Source organism: Argiope bruennichi, chromosome 8, assembly GCF_947563725.1.
Source record: "Argiope bruennichi chromosome 8, qqArgBrue1.1, whole genome shotgun sequence".
Lineage (NCBI taxonomy): Eukaryota > Metazoa > Arthropoda > Arachnida > Araneae > Araneidae > Argiope > Argiope bruennichi.
Window position 1 is genome coordinate 88,033,726 of NC_079158.1, and position 19,607 is coordinate 88,053,332.

At 25.8% G+C, this 19,607-nt stretch overlaps 1 protein-coding gene across 2 annotated transcripts in view; it reads left to right on the top strand.

Moving 5' to 3' along the window:
• Nucleotides 1-19,607, top strand: part of LOC129981891 (cell adhesion molecule Dscam2-like) — a 464,610-nt gene that overhangs the window by 144,627 nt on the left and 300,376 nt on the right. For both annotated transcript variants that reach the window (XM_056092937.1, XM_056092938.1), the window contains exons 3-4: nucleotides 12,746-12,907; nucleotides 15,973-16,119. In XM_056092937.1, the coding sequence (XP_055948912.1) occupies nucleotides 12,746-12,907; nucleotides 15,973-16,119 (309 nt within the window). The remainder of the gene's footprint in view (nucleotides 1-12,745; nucleotides 12,908-15,972; nucleotides 16,120-19,607) is intronic.

The following is a 19,607-nucleotide window of genomic DNA, read 5'->3' on the forward strand; positions in this document are numbered from 1 at the left end:
ATGAACTTTCTTAAGGGTCAAAATATCCATTGAATTTCTTCAGAAAAATATTTCCGAGCTTTCTTTTATTCTTTTGAGTAAGATTAAAACTTTTGAAAGTGTTTAATTAAAAACTGATCCTTAATTAGATAGCTCTTGTAAAGATTATTCTTTGAGAGTAATATTCTAATTTCTCAGAGGAAGTAAAAATAAAAATAAAAAATCTGACGAAACCAATGAAATTAAGAAAAAAAGAAGCATTATTAAGTACATGGGTGTAAAATTTCATCTCGCAAGAAATTAAGCTTTTATTCTTATTAGCTAAGTCATTACTGGCCATGGATTTTTTTTATATAATGCAAAGCTCCCAACTGTATCTAACATTAAAAAATATAATAAAATGCAACATAAATTTTTATTTTCACAATTTAATAAACTTAAATATAAATACTTTCAGAAAATTACCAAATTATTCTCTGCAAAAATAAAAACCGTGCCAAGCATCATTATTTTGCATTTTAAACAATAATTCATTGACAAAAAATACTAATAAATATTTATTACGAAATATTATGAAAATAACATAAAATACTATAATTTATTACTATTATTATTATCTATAAATGTTAAGTGTATGAATCACAAAATGTGTGTAATATATTTTATAATTGCTATAAATTACGATTTTGAAAATATATATAAAAAAATTGCCATGCAGATAGTTTTTTAGGTATTCCTTTGAAATTTAAAAATAAGTTTTTTCAAAAATCTCATACTTTGAATAATTTATACGCTATTTCAGGATTATATAACATTATTTGACATTTATTGGTACGTTAAAATTTCACCAATGACTGGTAAAAACAGGGAATGCTGAAAGGAATCTTTAAAATAAATAATGTTTTGCAGCTGTATTCTGAAAAATAAAATTGTGTAGTAAACTAAAGCTAAACCATTGTCAAACTTTCTTTGCTTTTTATGTGGAAAAACTCTATTTTGTTAAAACTGAATTGCTACTGAATTAGCTATTGATTACATTTCATGTATATTAAGTTACCATAAAATAAATGTCATTGTTCATTTGCAACCATTTTACAAAATAATTCATAAAGGAAACTCTATACCCTAACTATTTTCCAACAATTTCGACAAAATCTGCTTTTTTTAAAGGTCAAATGTAAACATCTCAGAAATTTGGATTTTAAAAAATTCAAAGTTTAAAATTCCTAATATTTTCATTTAAAATGGCTAGTTATTCTAATCTCCTTTAAATTTAATTTTCAATATTAGCACACTAAATTGTTTTTTGAAGAGTCCTTTTCATGATCTTTGTGGAATTCGGCATCCAATTTCGGATACCTAATTAATTTTAAAAAACAAAATGTTTACTCAAAAATTTGAGCGGTTGTTTGAAAATAACAGTTTTATTTTTTAATTTTTACTATTTTTTTAAATGTTCTAATTAAAATATTTAAAACTTTATGCCTAAATCTAAGAGTTAAGAGTTCTCAGTTCTTCAAAAAAATTTCAAGTAGTTTGAATAAAATGTATTTGACTTTCATTATTTTGTAGTAGACATGATTTCAAAAAACGCAAAATGGGAAAAAAAGGCGAGTTTATATATTTAAACACAGAGATATTAGAGTTTAATCAGATGTTAGAAATAATAATAAAACTTTTTAGTGAGAAAGTAATAATTTTTAAAAAGTTTATTTCTTCCACAGTTAATAATTTCTCAACTTAACTATAATACTATAATCAGAAAGAAAAGAAGTTCATTTTTATTCTATTTTACTATAGTCAATATATTTAGGAAATCATTAACTTTTTCGCCTCAAATGTTTATTAATGTCTAATAATAATTGTAAATCATTTAAGTTAAATATAAAATGAATAAAAAAAAGCATTTGAAATTGCAAGTTTGAAGAAAAACGTGTGGAATTTTTAATATGGAACAAATCTATATTGTAAAAAGTAGTTATAAGTTTGGTTTTTGAAATTATAATGTTCTAATAAGCATACACGAAACCAATAATTTATGTTTTACTAATAAATTTCACAGCCAATTTCAAAAAAATATTTTTTTACATGAGAAATTTGATTTAAAATTTCTGTTATTTTTACCATTTATAGTAAAAAGACGTGGCTTTCTGTTTATATGTAGCATTTTTAAACCCTCAGAATTAAAGTATATAATTATTAATGTTAAAATTTTGGAAAAGCTTATTTTCCTTTCAAACTTGCTCTAAACTTGATGGATAAAAATTTAAAATGTATAATTTAAATGAGTAAACAATAATAGTTTCGTAAAACTCATTTTTTTTGCTTTAAAACAAAAACAAAAATCAAAGTTACTTACCAGTAAAAATATAAAACAGTGAAAGATTGACATGAATGTATGACAAAACGTATGCATATGTGACTTCGTACCTCACAAAATATTTTTCTAATCCTTTTAAAACAATGAGTGGTATTTTGAAAATATAAAAATAATTGAAATTAATTCATACCTTACCTTTTATTTACAACATTACGTTAAAAAATATAGCACAACAATGAAATTTAATAAAAAGCAGCATAAACCAATACTCATCTGAAATTTACTGTACGGAATAATATACGCATTTAAAACATTTAACGTTTTGTACCACTATCTTATTTGTTCAAATGTATGAAATTGGATATAAAAAGTCATTCCATTTCACCACCTTTACCCAATTTCTCTTAAGAGTGCAACTTTAATTTCAAATATGGAAATTTGTTTCAGACACAATAATTAAATAACATAAATTATCTTGACAATTCTCCATTAATTGAATTTTTCTTATATAAAATACTATCCTGCAAGTTCTTTCTTAATAACAAAAGCCTATTTTTTGCTTTTGCATTCTTGCCAAATACAGCCCCTACCCTCTCTCTCATGATAAAGTGAGACATCACGATCTTTCCCCTTCATGGCAATATACCCGTTAAACATTTTATTCCGATGTAATTACGGCCCTTCTTTCCGCCGAGTCCGTAAGGGCCCTGAACATTAAACAAAAGTCCACGCTTAACTAGTACAATCAAGAATTGGAGAGCACGTTTTGATGCGGGCGAGTAGATGGATGAGTGGATGCAGTTTTGTGTGATATTAGAGTAGGCGTAAAATGATGGGAGAGTTTTACGCCCTGTAGGACAAATTGGATGAACACACCATTTCACTTTTTGTGTTTTCTGGCTCGAATGCGCGTGATAGGATCTAGACGCGATGAAAGGCTTGCTATTAGAGGAAATTCATTCTCTTCAAAGTGTCGTCTCTTTTTAAAGAAGTTTTAGAGGCTCACTTCCTTTCTTTTTTTGCTGAAAGTGCGTGTACAAAGGATAATTTTATTGCTTTACTTTCTGTAACAGAAAAAAAATAGAGTATTTTAGTTAATTTTGTTTTATAAAAGAATTTTACATAGAATTCTTAAAAGGAGTGTTCAATATATCTGATGTTTAAATGTGTATTGATATTATATTATTATAATGTTGTTTATTTTTTCAATATAATATAAAGGTAAATAATTTTAGAATTGCATAATTTTTTGAAAGCAACTGTTTGGTAAAGAAAATCTGGAATATTATCCTTAACTTTAAAATGCAGTATATTTTTCTGTAAACATATTACTGCATTACAAAAGGAATTCAATTTATACTGAACATGATTTAAATGATCGCATGAAATCATGTTAATTAGCTGCATTATATCATAAAATGAATTAAACGGAGAATTAACCTTTTTTTTTTTTTTCCTGATTTTAAAAGCATTTGATTCTTTCATCTTGAATAATGCCTAAATCATATCACCGAAAAGTAAGCCAAATATTTTAGATTATATTTTGTCTAAGATTTAGCAGATAGAAAACCTGAAAAATGTGTAAATTTTTCGCAAAATCTATGTTTAAAATTCTGTAATAAATCAAGATTTTGCAAGCAATTTTCTTTCCTTTTATTGCATTAATATTAATATTTCAAAACAGTGATCCAGAAACCAAATTATTTAATACACCTTAAATGATTTGATTATTATTATCACTCATTTTATCTATTTAGTAAAATTCCACTTTCAAAGGTCAAAATAAATTAAGGAGATGAGTTTTAAACAAAATATAAACTACTGATACTTTAAAGGGGTTTTTTTTTTTTTTTGCTTTTTTGTAAAGAATTCTTTCTGATCTTTATTGCATACATATTAACAAAAGGGAATATTTTTTATCTACTAAATTTAATGAGCTTCTTTTTTTTGCAATGCTTTTGGTAAGTTTGAAGTCAATGCAATAAAAATTAGTTTGCTAAGATATGCTTTTTAATTAATAAAAAAATGTAATCCTGATTAAAAATAGTGCATTTTAGGAATAAAAAAGCTATTATCTTGATGAAGTTTTTATATAATCTTTTTAATCAGATTTCATTTGTAATGCAATATAAGAATGATTTTATTTAACAATGATGAATATTTACCTTTTACAATAATTGCTGCAAATATTAAAATACGTCTTTGTATTTAGAATATGAAACAATTGAATGAAGAGTGCTTTATAATTGAAGATGATACAGACGCTTTTATTTAATAATGGCAGACTATTTTACTTCACTTATCTTTCTAAAATTAAAAAAAAAAAAAAAAAAAAAAAAAAAAAAAAAAAACGTTTGTTCCAAAACTAATTTGTATTTTCTCTTAAGAAAATTTTTTAAATACCTGCAAGCCTTGGTAAAGAATAATTTTGGTTTTCTTTTTATCTTGTTAGGGAAAATAATCGAAAAAATGTTTAGGATCATAAAATGTATATTTACAATACGGCATCATTTGTTGCGAGAATAGATATTTATTTTAAATGATGACTAAATTATCATAATTGTATCTCCAATGATATTTGATGAATGTATCATTGAATATTTCCAAAAATATTTTGCAAATCCTCCATTTAACCGGGAAACAATCTTAAAATCACTTAAAGACTTGATAGCTGTAATTTCAAATAAATGCAATATTTATGAAAAAGTAACTGTAACTTTAAATGCAAATGCTTAGATGATCTGATTTGTAATTGGAGAATCTGCTTTGATGTTGGAGAAATGATTCTTGAAAAAAAAAAATATATAAGAAGTATAAAAAGCCTGACGCGCTCAATAACTTGCAGAAATAATTAGAAATAACAAAGTATGTTTCTAGTTCTTTTTTTTTAACTCGTTAACATCCGATAGGATTTGTATTGGGTAAAAAACTGCTGAATATAATTTAAATTTATTTAATTATTATAAACAATGCGATTTTGCTATGCACTTTTGATACACTTACCTGAATTATACAAGTAAATGTTAGTTAAATACGTTGATTTTATTTTCCATACAAATTAAGCTTCTATATAACAAAAAATTTCAAATTAAAACAAAAATGTATCATCATAAGTTTTTAAAAATTTTTTGTTACAAATTCTACTAAGTTGCTGTGTTTTTTTTATTACTAATATAAATGATAATTCGAGGAAATTTTGCCGATATATGTTGAACTGAAAGAAAATATCTTTAAAATTGAAATAATATTTAACCTTGCATTCTTTTCGCAGTATTGATTTATGCCATCATCACATAAATTCATAATTGCACTCATAGATTATAAAATAAGTAAAGGCAGCTCTTGATTATAAAAAATATTAATATTAAAACCGAATTTTCCTAAGAAAAATGTCAATAAAAATTTAATTCATTGAAATTCACATTCATTCACTTAAAATAAAAGTCTAAAATGTTTCAAAATTGTACATATCACCATGTGAAATATTTAAAAATGAAAATTAGTAAAACAATGAGTACCATTTCATTTTAATCCTTCCTATCATAATTTCAAGTTAGTGAGAATGGTAATTGTGTTTTTTACATTTTAATTTACACGTATAAGTAAAAATATTTTCGAAATGAATTTCAGATTATATATTTATTTGAAACTATTAAAAAATGTAATTGAGAATGTAAGCTTTGGTAGTGCATTTATATTGGTTTTTCATCTCGCTATAAGCAGTTAGGTACTTTACAGCAATTTCCCAATGAAAAAAAAAGCGTAAATAAAACCAAACATGCAAACAATATTCAATAATTTCTTGCAAATATAATATTTAAATAGATAGGTATATACGACATAATATTAAATAGATACAAAATACGACACAGAAAATATCTTATAATTACTGAAATATATGAATTTTTGCAGCAGTTTAATGATATTAATATCTATGAAAAATTCTATAAAAGATTTTTTGTAATTCAACAATATTAATCAATAGAAATTTAATAATTGTATTGTATTCAATAATAGTTTAATATTCTTCAAAAATATTACTTTTTCATTGTGTTCAATAACAGAAGGTTAAGTACAAGGGTTACTCAAATGAAAAGGTACGAAACGACACTGTGGGTATAATGAAGACAACCATCTCATTGATTAACAAGCTAAATGTTTCCTTGTTCCCAGGATTCTTGTGGCCGTGACGAGACCCAGTCCTTCACTATACATTTAAGTTCGCTGTCCTAGATCCCCTACTTGTTGAATTCCTCGTGTACAGAAGAACCATTAACTCCGATATGTACAATGAGACTCTCCGAAGACTACGCAGGTCCATCAAAAACAAAAGACCGATGCTATTCACGGAGGGTGTAGTTCTGCTCCTTGAATACGCTTTCCACAAGTCTCCAGGGTCACACACGTAAAGCTGACCGGCCTGGACATGTCTCCCTGTGATTTTCATGTGTTTGGTCCCCTGGAAAAACATTTCAAAAGGAAGCGCTTCAACTCGGATGGCTAACTCAAGGACGCTGTGAAGGACTGGGTCTCGTCACGGCCACAAGAAATCCTTCGGCTATTTAATCAACGGGATACTTGTGTTCAGGCCTATGGTGTATACTTTGAATAAAGTCTTCATTTATATCCAAAGTATCGTTTCGTACCTTTTCATTTGAACACCCCTTGTAATATGTTCAATGCTTTCAAATAAATAAATATTTAATAAACTTTTCCTTAATATTTAGCTCGATTAATAAGAAAGTATTTTTGATTAATAAGAAATTATTACGATTAATAAGAAAGTATTTCAGTGAGATTGTTACTTACGTCCATTACTACATTAATTTCTCTTTTTTGATTTTGGATGTATTTTAGTTCATTTTTTTTATTAAAATTTTATTTATATACAGTCTTCAAAATCAGTCTGTGTAGAAGTCACAGGATCTAAAGAAACAATTGTGTAAAATAATGATAATATTTCAAACTTTCTTAAATATTTAATATTTTATCTAAAAATTTTAAATATATCTACTCAATTACAATTTTTTTAAAATTAATATATCGCTCCACAGTTTTGTATATCAGAGACTGTATTTCTAACTGCAAAAAAACTGATATCCTTATACAGATTTAAGGTTTCTCCAAATTGTAACATTAAAAGTTAAGAAACGAAGAAGCGAAGCCTGTATAAAATAGAATAATTTAAGAAAAATATGCAATGATTCTTTGATATATCATTATTTAAATATTATTAAACATCAACTAGTGACCTCCAGAAACAATGTTTCAAGCGATGTTAAAATGGTGAAATATAAAAAGTGAAATATCTGGACATTTTGGAACTTTCAAAGCGTTTCTAGTAATCTGCATGATTACTTAACTACATAAAATACACCACAATTGCGGATTATAGACGACAATTGAATATAAAGAAACTGCCACTGCTCCACTGCCGTAAGGTTTATAGGAATATTAAAAGTGAAAAAGAAAACTGAACATAGATAATAAAGTATATTTTGGATACATATATAGAAAAGTATATTTTAGAAGAAACAAACTTTGGTTTCTTTCCATATGTGAGTATCCCAAAATAGTAATTATAAAATAGCAAAAGGAATGAAGTTTTAAGAAAAGTATTAAGAATATAAAAAAAGACTCTCTGCAATAGAGAGGGAATGACGCTGTATGTAAAAACAATAATATGAAGTTCTAAATTTAAATATTTGATCTAGTATTTAGGTAGAAAAAGTAATCAATCCCTTTCATAATTACTATTAATGCAGCAGCTGAAACTTCAATACTTTTCAAAACTTTGGTTACTTTTAAATATCAGAGTGAAAATAGCTTAAATCTAAGAGTAGTCAATTACTAACAAGTGAGAAATATACATTCTTATCAAGTATGTTGAAAATATAATAAAATAAACTTTATGGAAGCTACTTAAAAATGATTTTTCTGCAAAGTAAATTTTATATAATTCTAACATCCTTATTATATCTTGTGTGGGAAGAAATTTAATGTGAGATATAATAAAAAAAAGAATTAAAATGAAATCTACAATCGCAAATTTCAACTTATCATGTGAGAACATTATTACTTTTTGAGTCATTATTTGTCTTAATTAATTTAAGTCATTAACCAGTTTAAACCTGTTTGAAACAATCCCTATACTTCTCTATCAGTCTCTCTCTCTCTCTGTATATATATATATATATATATATATATATATATATATATATATATATATATATATATATATATATATATATATATATATATATATATATATATTAAACTTTCATTTTCAATTTTTCTAGCTGGCAAACAAAGTTTTGGAGATCGACCGTTTTTGAGATGAAATAACAACTATGATCTACGTCAACCTTTTAAAAACGCATATGCTTTCAAAGATGCATACATAATAATATGCAATACTGGTAAAAGCAGATAAAAAATATATACAATGAAAATATGATGATGAAAATTGTCATTTATGCTTTATTCATTGCCAATGCGATTTCAATATTCATTACCTACTCGATTTCGAGCTTCAAAACCCCTTAACCAAAACAATACCATGTTGTCACACGTTAATAAATTGAAGCAGAAAGTTAAAATTGAAATGATATAATAAAAATTTATTAACTTGACCCCAAAACACGTATCGTTAAGGAAATAGAAAAATAAATTTTGTAAAAGCTAAGCACCATCCATTCACATGTACAGCAGCCATTATTCTAGTAAAACTGAACAAATATTACACAAAATGGATACATTCTCTGGTTGAAATACGATCAATGCAGCTATAAAAGGATTAAGCAATAACTTTAATTGGTCATGGAAGTAATCAACCGAACCACCAACCACTTCATTTTGTCTGATTTAAAACACGATTACTCATTGAAGTGCTTTTAAGAACATTTAAAAAGTTCCTTCCATTAAATTTGGGGAAGTAACTACTCCCTCGCGGCAGGAGTATTGTCATAAAAAGGTCGCAAGAAATGAAAATATTATTCGTGTTAATGCATTTGCAGGCCCACATGGATTGGATTGGAAAGTCATTAAGTTACTGAAAGTCTGGAAATGTCTCGAGATATTGTTATTGAGTAGGCAGCTTGTATAATGAAGATTATGTTTTATGTATTTCAGAGTACATTTACTGTATTTCATAGTCGCTGAGAACAAAACTGAAAGGATATATTTTTTTTAAAGTTCAGTGGGAATTTCGAAAAGGACTGCCTGTTATTTTTTTATGTCTATGCGGAATGTACAATTGTGTGGCTTAAAACTCAATTGCTGAACATACTAGCTTTTATGTTGTATGTATTAAAAAAGGATCTTTATGTGCATAATTTTGTGGAACTATAGGGATTTGGAGGTTCTTCTGTTTTATTATAGGGAAAATGTTGTTATATATATTTCAATTTATTTGTTACGGGAAAATTGGCATGGAATAAAATAAAATCCCTAATAAAAAGAAATGAAATAAAAGTAAAATTGCGAAACCATGTCATGAGATAAAATTGAGACATATAAAAGACAATATGTTTTATATTTTGCGAACATTTCAGGTTTCGATGTTTTTGATGCAAGATACATATTTTTAAACTCGTTATTATAACTATGTATAAGTTCTAAGTACTCTATGGAATCTTTGTTCTGAGAAATGTGAAAAAGAAAGATAAATTGATAGTCAAATATTTGAAAGATGCTTTTCACAATTTCAGATGAAAAAATGTATCATTCTTAATATGGAATTAATTCAAAATATGTTTAACCTGAATACAACGTATGTTTAAAATCAAATTAAAATATTATTTTTTCAGTTTATAAAGAACATTATCATGCTTTATATCTCAAAATGCATTTATACAAATGTAATATATTTTTAAAGCTGTTGTTCCTAATAACTGACTAACAGAAGCCTGATTGTTTAAAACTTTATGAGTGAAATGTTAAATTTATTATTATAAAAGGATTCTGAATTTAATATTATAAAAGGATTCTGAATTTAATATTACAAAAGGATTCTGAATTTAATATTATAAAAAATTTCTAAATCATTTTAAATAGGCATATACTTCCAAATAGAGAATTTCCAACTAGAAAAAGCACTAAATGCTAAAAATTAATTAAATTTTCATTCAATATGTGTGTGGTTTGGGAAATTTTCCATCAACTTTTGTATTAAAATTTTAATAATAGTAATATTTAGCAAAATATTGTTAAAGCCATGCATTCTACCCAAATAACGTGACCAAGTATAAAAGTATAGTATAAAGCTGACCAAGTTATAAAGCTGCCAAATTATTTACTTTTATCGAGTATATTTAACAATTCTATTTTTAATGGATTTTAAATGACGATTCCATTGAAATATTCTAAAATAGCAACATTGCGCTACAGCATTCCGCATGATAAAAACCTATAGTTAACGATAGTCTTCCTTGATGTAAAATTGATTGAAAAAAAAACTTTTAATGTTTTTTTTTCTAATGAAGTTTTCAGAGAATATAGTAAAATTTATTTGTAAAATTAATAAGAAAAAAGAAATATATTTCAATAAAAATTTCTTGAATCAAGACTAACATAATTATATATTGCAGTTAACTCCGGAATTAAAAAGGAGGATATATTAAAATATGCGATATATGAAATTAATAAATCCATTTTGTCAAAATTGTCAAAATAAATAATTGATTAACTAATTGAATTGAAATTTCAATTTAACTTTCGAAATGTGCCTTTTTTGGCTTCCCTACCTTCTTAGGGTCTAATATTTGTAATAGTAACTACGAAAAGTTAAACCAATGCCACGCAAAATAAGGCATGGGCAACACATACTTGGCTTTACTGCACTAAAATCTAATTATAAAGATATATTAGCTCTGAATTCATACTCGCAGACTCTTTTTTATTGTTTATGCTTTGGTGATATGACAGTATTACTTCTTTGCATGGATTTAATAAAAATATTTCAAAAGCTACAAACAAATTTTAAAAAAATTCCAAATCATGAAGAAGAAGAATAAAGTTAAAATTTAAAAGGAACACTTCTGCATATCATTAAAAAATATATTTTTTTTTTCATTATAAATATTTATATGTGTGTATATATGAATGCTTGAACGCTCTCGTATGTGTCTGTGTGTATATAGGAGTGCGACATAATTTGAATTAAAGTACTCTCTTAGACATAATTATTTTTTATATCTCTTTATTTCTTTCCCTCTTTCTGTGTGTGTGTGTGTGTTAAATGTGATTAATCATGTGATTGTATATGAATACGTATACGATTATTCATAGTAGCGGCTAAAGTTATTCGTTATTAAGAGTCAGTCTTAATTATACATAATCATTAATATTAATATACATAACATAACATAACATTAGAGCATTATAAACAATTCTTAATAAATTAGTGTTAATTATGCATAATCGTCAGTTTATTAAAATTACATAATACGTATTAACAACATTAATTAACTTAGAAACTGATTATCAAAATGAAAATATTTTAAATATTCATAATACATTTTCAGAAGGGCATGATTTTGGAAAAATTAAATGGTAGGATTTTCAATCCTTACACAAGCGCATAATAAATTATCCTTAGGTGAAGTGATTGTGCAATTTGATTTCTTAATTTCTATGATTAAAAATTTCTTAAAGATTCATCTTTAATATTATTTACATAGATAGATTTGCAAATCCGAAAATACATTCAAATAATGCGTCGAGGAAAATATCTTATTTGACTTTTCTTCCTTAATTAAACTATAAGAAGAAATGAATTAGATAAATTGCATATTCAATTTTACACAACACGGGTTTTTAGTAGACCTATTAATGTAGATCTATTAAACCTAGCATTATGAATAATTCCATTCATTACGCTCATGATGAAGATTTTTAGCAATTGTGATAGAAAATGTTAATCAATCATTTAATTTATGAGATGTTTATTTAATCCGTCAATATTAGTTTTAAACTTTACTAATTAAGTTTAAAGCATTCTTTTAAAGGAATGCAAAAATAACCAGTGTCATTTTTTTAAATGAAAAGAAATGTAAAATAAAGTGATCCAAACATTAGTCCCCATTATTAAAAGAAATTTGAATTAATCTATTCAATTTATTTATGAAATTACTGAAATACATGTTTGAAAATGTAAAATATGTAAGAAATACAGAATCCTATTAGTGTGGAAAATAAAAATAAGAAATTGCAATTATGCCATTTAACATTCTTTTGAATTTAATCTCTAGAATAAAAAACCTTATCGATAATTATTATAAAGCAAATGTTTTTTTTTGTCAACTTTAATGCAGAAAAATTCGTTTTATATGTGAGATGGAACTTTCAATATTTTTTTTATTTCGTTTTGATACTAATAAAGAATCATTTTTAATGGTTGGATGATTTCTTTCGTTATCTAATATTTCTTTTCTCTTCTCATTTCAGTTGTCAACCAGAAATACGAAATACACCTCTTTGATGAATTTGTTCTACGAGGCAATATGGCTGTCCTACGATGTCCCGTGCCCAGTTTCGTGAGCGATTATGTCAGAGTGACATCTTGGGAAAGAGTTGATGGATTTTTAATTACACCCGGAATCATCAGCGGTCAGTATAATCGATCTGAATGTCCAGTAAACAATATCTAAACGTTCTGAAAGTTAACGACTTTATGATTGAGAAGGATTTCCAATATTACATTCATTTAGGAAATGATGGCACTTAACGACATCATGAGTTAGTCTAAGAAAAAGAAAACAATAAATGAATAAACCAGATTTTTAATTTTTTTTAAATTCTTGTAAAGGAAATAATTTTTTGAGATCTAATTTTTTAAAAATCAACAGAAATATGATTTTAAAAGAAGAATTTCAAAAACTATTATAATAAACTGAATAATAAAATCTGACAAATAAAATAATTATTTTTAAAATTTTTGGCAAACTTAAGGTTTTAATATAATTCTTATTTTTAAATGTAATATAAATACAGCAAATGTGTTATTCTATTCAGTAGAGTGACATTTAATCGGTGAATAAATATATTTTTTTTATTTCAATTTCCTGACAAGATATTTAAATTAATTAATATTCTGTTTAGGGATTGCAATACCGGACCAAAATTTCAATACCGGTATTCGGTATTTTTTAGATCTTAATACCGGGATACCGGTTTTAATACCGGTATTAAACATTTTAGAAAAAGAAAAAAAAAGTGTTTCTTCGTTTTATTTGCCAGTTTTATAAGAGAGTGTAAATATCACAAAAAATAATATGTAAATTATAAATTATAACAGTATATAAAGAATCACAAAAAAGTAAAGGAGCAACTTATTTATTTAAATCACAAAAAAAGTGAAAATATCACTATTCAGTCTGTGGTACTATTACAAATTTTTGAAATGGGATCTTAAAAAACATAATGCATCCATTGTACTGTCATTAAGCCTGAAAATTATTTTTGTGTAAAAATTACCAGCTGTCGAAAACGCTCTTTCGGCATCTACGCTAGTTGGTGATACTGTTAGCAATGCGCGATATATGCTTTCCAAGTATTTACCTCTAAATCCCTCATCTTCAAATAAATCAATTTCTCGTCGGATGGTTTTCGGTATAGCTGATTTCTGTATTATATTTTGGTTAGTTATTTTTTTTTATTTATTTATCTCTAGTTCTAATTTTTGTTCAAGAGACAATTCTTTTTCACTATCGACATTAGTGTCATCATAATCTTCGTTAACTATACCGAATTCTTCTGAATGTAGATAGGTTTGTGGGTAAAAAATGTTAAGAAAATTTACTATGAACTTAATCAGATTTGAATTGATTATTTTCTTTTCTTCTTTTTCATTTTCATTTTTAAAATCATAATAATTATGTAAATACCATAGGACATTTTCAATTTCGGTATGCATTTCTTCTGTGCGATTTTTCAATGTGATATATAATTCTTCAGATAGTGATGTGTGCTGTTCTTTCATGACTGCATCATGAAATTTATTGTTGCATTAACTGTTAATAAACTAAAATCGACATAATGCCTCTGTAGTCAGTTTTATTGGAAGTAGAGCTGATATAGTTCTGGATATTAAGCCGAAATCACTATCTGAAAAAATAATTTACAGGTTTAATTCGATTATTGCTTTTTGGATTAGATTTCTAAATTTCCAAAATCGTTCCATCATTATGAGTAAATTGTTCCAACGTGTCTTAGAATCTATTATTAACATATATTCTGGTTTATTTTCAATTAGTATGTATTTTTATAATATGGCATTTTTTGTAGGGGAACGTTTAAATATCTTAACAATTTTTCGAACTTTATAAATTAAAGGAAGCAATTCTTGATGGGTTAATATTTCAACCTCATTAGCAATATCTTCTTCAACAATTACATTGCCATTATCTTCATTGTCAATATCACTCTCACTCTAACTCTCTTCAATGTCGGAATCCGAAGTTTCTATATCCACAGTATTTGGATTCTTCTGCTCTTTATTTTTTTGGTATAATACATCTATTACTCCTAATTTAATTCCATGAGCATAGCACAATTGCTGATTTGCACCAATCAACTTTCCAACTTTTTTCATAACTGTTGCTCCATTAGTCATTATGAATACAATATCTTCTTTCAGGGATAATCCATGTTTCGCTAATTTAGATTTAAGCAATTAATTAAGCCATTAATTAGCTATATCATTTCGCCCGTTAGGGAGACATAAAAAGAAAAATGCATACTATTTTGTTATGTTGGAGATCCCTGAATATATAGTGCAGACAATTAAAAAAATTTCTAGTAAATACCGAAAAACCGGTATTTAAACTTGTGAATACCGGTATTACAAAATTGTACAAATGACTCAAAATACCGGTATTCTTTATCCCGGTATACCGGTATTGCAATCCCTAATTCTGTTCTCAAAACAAATATAGAAATTTGTTTTTATTGATAAATGTTATTTCAGCCAAACAATTTCATGTAAAACTATTGCATCGTCTTTGTAAATGATGCCGTAGTTATGAAAGTGAAGCTAATTCATTTTAGGAACTTTAAAAAATGGTCTTTTTTGATTACTTAAATTTAACAGAGTCTTATTGTAACTGACAGAAGAAAAATATAATTTTTAAAAAAATCCGCTCTTTTCTCTATTTTTCTAAAATTATTTTACACAATTTGTTGATTGTTAACACTAAAATGTCACATTTTCAAATTATTCTTTTGTTTAAAATTTTTCATGTTAATAAATTAGCAGAAATATTCTATTTTTTAAGATTGTTACTGACTGAAATTTACAAATAAATCTTCAATTTATTTCTATCTATATTTTTACATTTTATCTATATATAACGTTGGATACTTCAATAATTGTTTTCATTTTAACTGTATTTAAAGAACTCACATTGGTTCAACACTTTTTCAATTTTAGTTTATTTAAATTAAAATATTTTCTCACTAAATATTTATCACTTGTATATTAGACCTCTTATAAATGATTTAAAACTAATTCTGCTAATCGAAGGAATGAAGTTTAGATCACATAAGTTTGCAATATTTCTCTGAATTTCTGAAGAAGATCATTTGTACCAAGTTCATTTAGAATGTTAGCAAACATCTGTATGACTAAAATCATGAAATAAATCTTTATGTTATTTTTTTTTTCATTTACATAGGAAAATATGGAATGTTGGAAAATGGAGATTTATATTTCAGAGATGTATCGGAGAGGGACTCAAGTTTCAGCTTCCGCTGTCATACAGAAAATCTTATTACGAGGGAAAAGAAAATAAGCACAAATTACTCCAAAATTGTCGTAACAGGTAAATAAAAAAATACATATTATTGAATTAAAATTATAAAAATTACCTAATAACTAGCTAAATATGCAGAAAATTGATTGTCATGATATTTGAGAGAATTTAGTTACAGCTATTTTTTATTAAATAAAAGCCCTACGATGTTTTAGCAAGTGTAAGAAATGAAGTTTATTTGAAAAACCTATAACTATAGTGAATACGAAATATAATTGCCATTTATGGTGTTATAATAACACAGTATATACACTTAGTTATGTTATTAAAAACCTTTTAAAGAAATTAAATTTTTAATTAGAACTTCAAATCATTTGCCTTTATATTTCTAATGTTTTTTCAACTACTTTATGCCATATAATTACATTAGTTTGGGAAATATTATTCTGATTATTTCATTTTCAATTTCTTAATATCTTTCGGATTCAATTCCAAACTTTAAAAAAGCGAGATAGGAATTAAATATCTTTTTTATCTTTCTATAAAATTAATATTATTCAATAAGTTACTAACTACACAATTATTGTGCAGTACTATTTCATTAACAAATAAGACCTCGGTTTCTTGATGCATCAACATTCAGTTTTATTCTTTGTTGAATGGACAGAAAGTACCTGACACATGGTTGGTTAGTCATGATTGGAGTCAATTTAACATAATAATAAATAATTCAATATTTATATGAATTTATCGTACTCTTGATAGGATAACGTTTGAAAGGCTGCATATCAAGTAACTAAAATGCAAATCTAAGCCCTCAATTACAGTGTCATTTAAAAAGTAATATAACGCATAAAAATTGCTATGTATGTATATTCCTTGACATAGACAAATGAAAATTTAGTAATGTGATATTATGAGTTGTGCATATGTTGAATTTCTTTTATAGATTTTATTTAAGATCATATGCTTTAAAAAAAATGTAAGAAATATTATTTGAAAAAAATGAAATTTTAAGTATAAAATTAATTCTAAATTTACGATAAATTAATTAACATATATTAAAAATTAGAATTCATAACATAATCATAAAAATTTTAAAACATTCAAATGCAAGAATAGGCTCGATTCACCACACTATGCTAAGAGAAATTTAAATATTTAAAATAGAAATTTTGAATGCAACATTTATTTTAAACAATGATTTCAAGATAACTAGTTTTACATTTCCAAATTCAAATCACCATTGCAAATAATCACTTGTTTTCAATCGAGAAACAATAATATATAACCCCTTAAGAAAAACACTTCAGTTATTTTTTTTAATAATATTTATGATAGTGGGGAGTTTTTATGATTCCTCCAATTTCTTGGACTTTAAACTACTCATAGGAAAAAAAAATCCTGAAAAGAAATTGATATCTTCGCTGCATATCAAAGTTTTGTAATTCCTTTTCCAGTAAAAAAATAATGATTCAGAGACATTAAAGATAAAATTTATCTTAGTTAAAAAAAAAAAAACTATGACTATGAAATACTTTGAAGAATGTCTTCTATTCGCGTTCCATTATTTCATATTTTGCCCTAACTTTGGCTGCTCTCTATACAAATAAGCAGAACGTTTGAAAAATCTTTATTTATGCATGAGGATCACGAATTCCTAGTTGTATCTTGCTAATTATATCTAAGAAAGCGAATTTTGCTCTGTCTTGTTATTTACTGTCTCGGAATTCCTTCGTATAATGAACCTTCTTAAATTGCGGATAAATATTTTTCTGAGAATTTCCATTTGCTAATCCTAAATTCGCCATAATTGCATGTTGTTTGCTGACTATTGACGACGTAGACTAGATTAAATGATGTCTTATAAATAAACATTGGTTCAGCTGAAAAGTGAAGAATTGTGTTCGATTTTTCTTCGGAAAAGAATTAAAATTTAAACAAAAATTAATCCGATATTATGCGTTTTCTTTAATTTATTGTTCTAAATAAAATTCATGAATGAAATTTTTATTAATATTGTAAAGATTGTGAAATAATCCAAATAGATATTAGAAGAATAAAACAATAAATCAAACATTGTTAAGTAATTCAAATAAATATTAATAAAATCAGATATGTAAGATGTAAATCAGATATTAGAGACAAATTCAGAAATACTTATCGCTACTAATGATGCTTGCGAGAATATAAAAGGTGTAAAATAAACACAAATTGAGGCAAAAGAAAAGGTACAGAACGTTAATTTTCTACATTTCTACATAGAATAAAATTAAAATTGTTATAAATTCTCTATATTGTGAGTATCATCGTTGAAAATCTAGACTTACATGTATTCATAATGTATGTAGAATAGATATTGATTCATTGGATCCCAACTCATCTACTATTTGACGACTTGGAAATGAATCTAAGCGTCGAACACAGTATTTATGCTCCTGGAAAATTCAGGAATGATATTTCAGTATTGTCATTATTACGGTCCGAGATCTAAAGCTCATTCTAGAGAATTTCATGAATTCTAGAGCGATCTCCTGAGGAATTGCATTCGCGGAGTGAGCTCTAGCTGTGTAGTTTGAATATTATTAATGTTTTTGATTTAATGATTTCCCATGTGCTTGTGAATTGAGTTTGCAGAAGTGAAATTTTTATATATAATTCGGATATATTTTTGCTTTGCTGAGATTCTAGTTTCTCTTGGAAAAAGTGTTTCCCTTATATAACTAAATTTATTGTTTAGACACTGGCTGAATATTTAATCAATCAAACTTTATATATTAAAAAAATTATACCCCTATTTATTTTAAGTAAACGTTAATTATAAACGATTGATATTATGAAGAATAATTTCAAAAGTAAATCCTAAATTACAGTTGTAACTAATTTATTAGTAAGAATATAACGAAATGCATAGAATTTCTAATAACAGAATATCACACTAATTTTTTATGAAAACTGCAATATTCGTCAGTCTAGATCGCCATAAAAATACTTTCTTCTCTAGTAGGATACTGAAAGTCCTACATATCGTGTGCATGAGAGGAATTAAATGAAAATTCATCGGCTGATTACTAAAGACATAGATAGATGAATTGAGCAAAATAAAGAAGAAAAAATATCCGTCAAATAAAGAAGAAACAAAAATATTACTGAAAATAAAGAAGAAAATATGTTCCGGAAAATAAAGAAGAAAATATACCCTGCAAAATAATTTTGCAAAAAAAAGAAAGAAATTGCAACAACAAAAATAAATTAATGATAATAGAAAAAAGTGCATAAGGGTTCCGGACTGTCAGAAAAGAAATGCCAATATCAATAACTGCATTGATTACGCAAAATTAAAATAATTGAAATAATTATGCAGATGAGAGATTCATAATTTCATAAAATTTCAATGATAAAAAAAGTGCACATATTGAAATGAATGATAAATATCTTGAAACTCAAAAAGTGCTAATTTTATATAATTCAGTTTAGATAAATGTTATATTTTAAATACACTAATCTTATTTTTTATAAGATATCAAAAAGGAACTTTCATTTATTTATGCAATTCA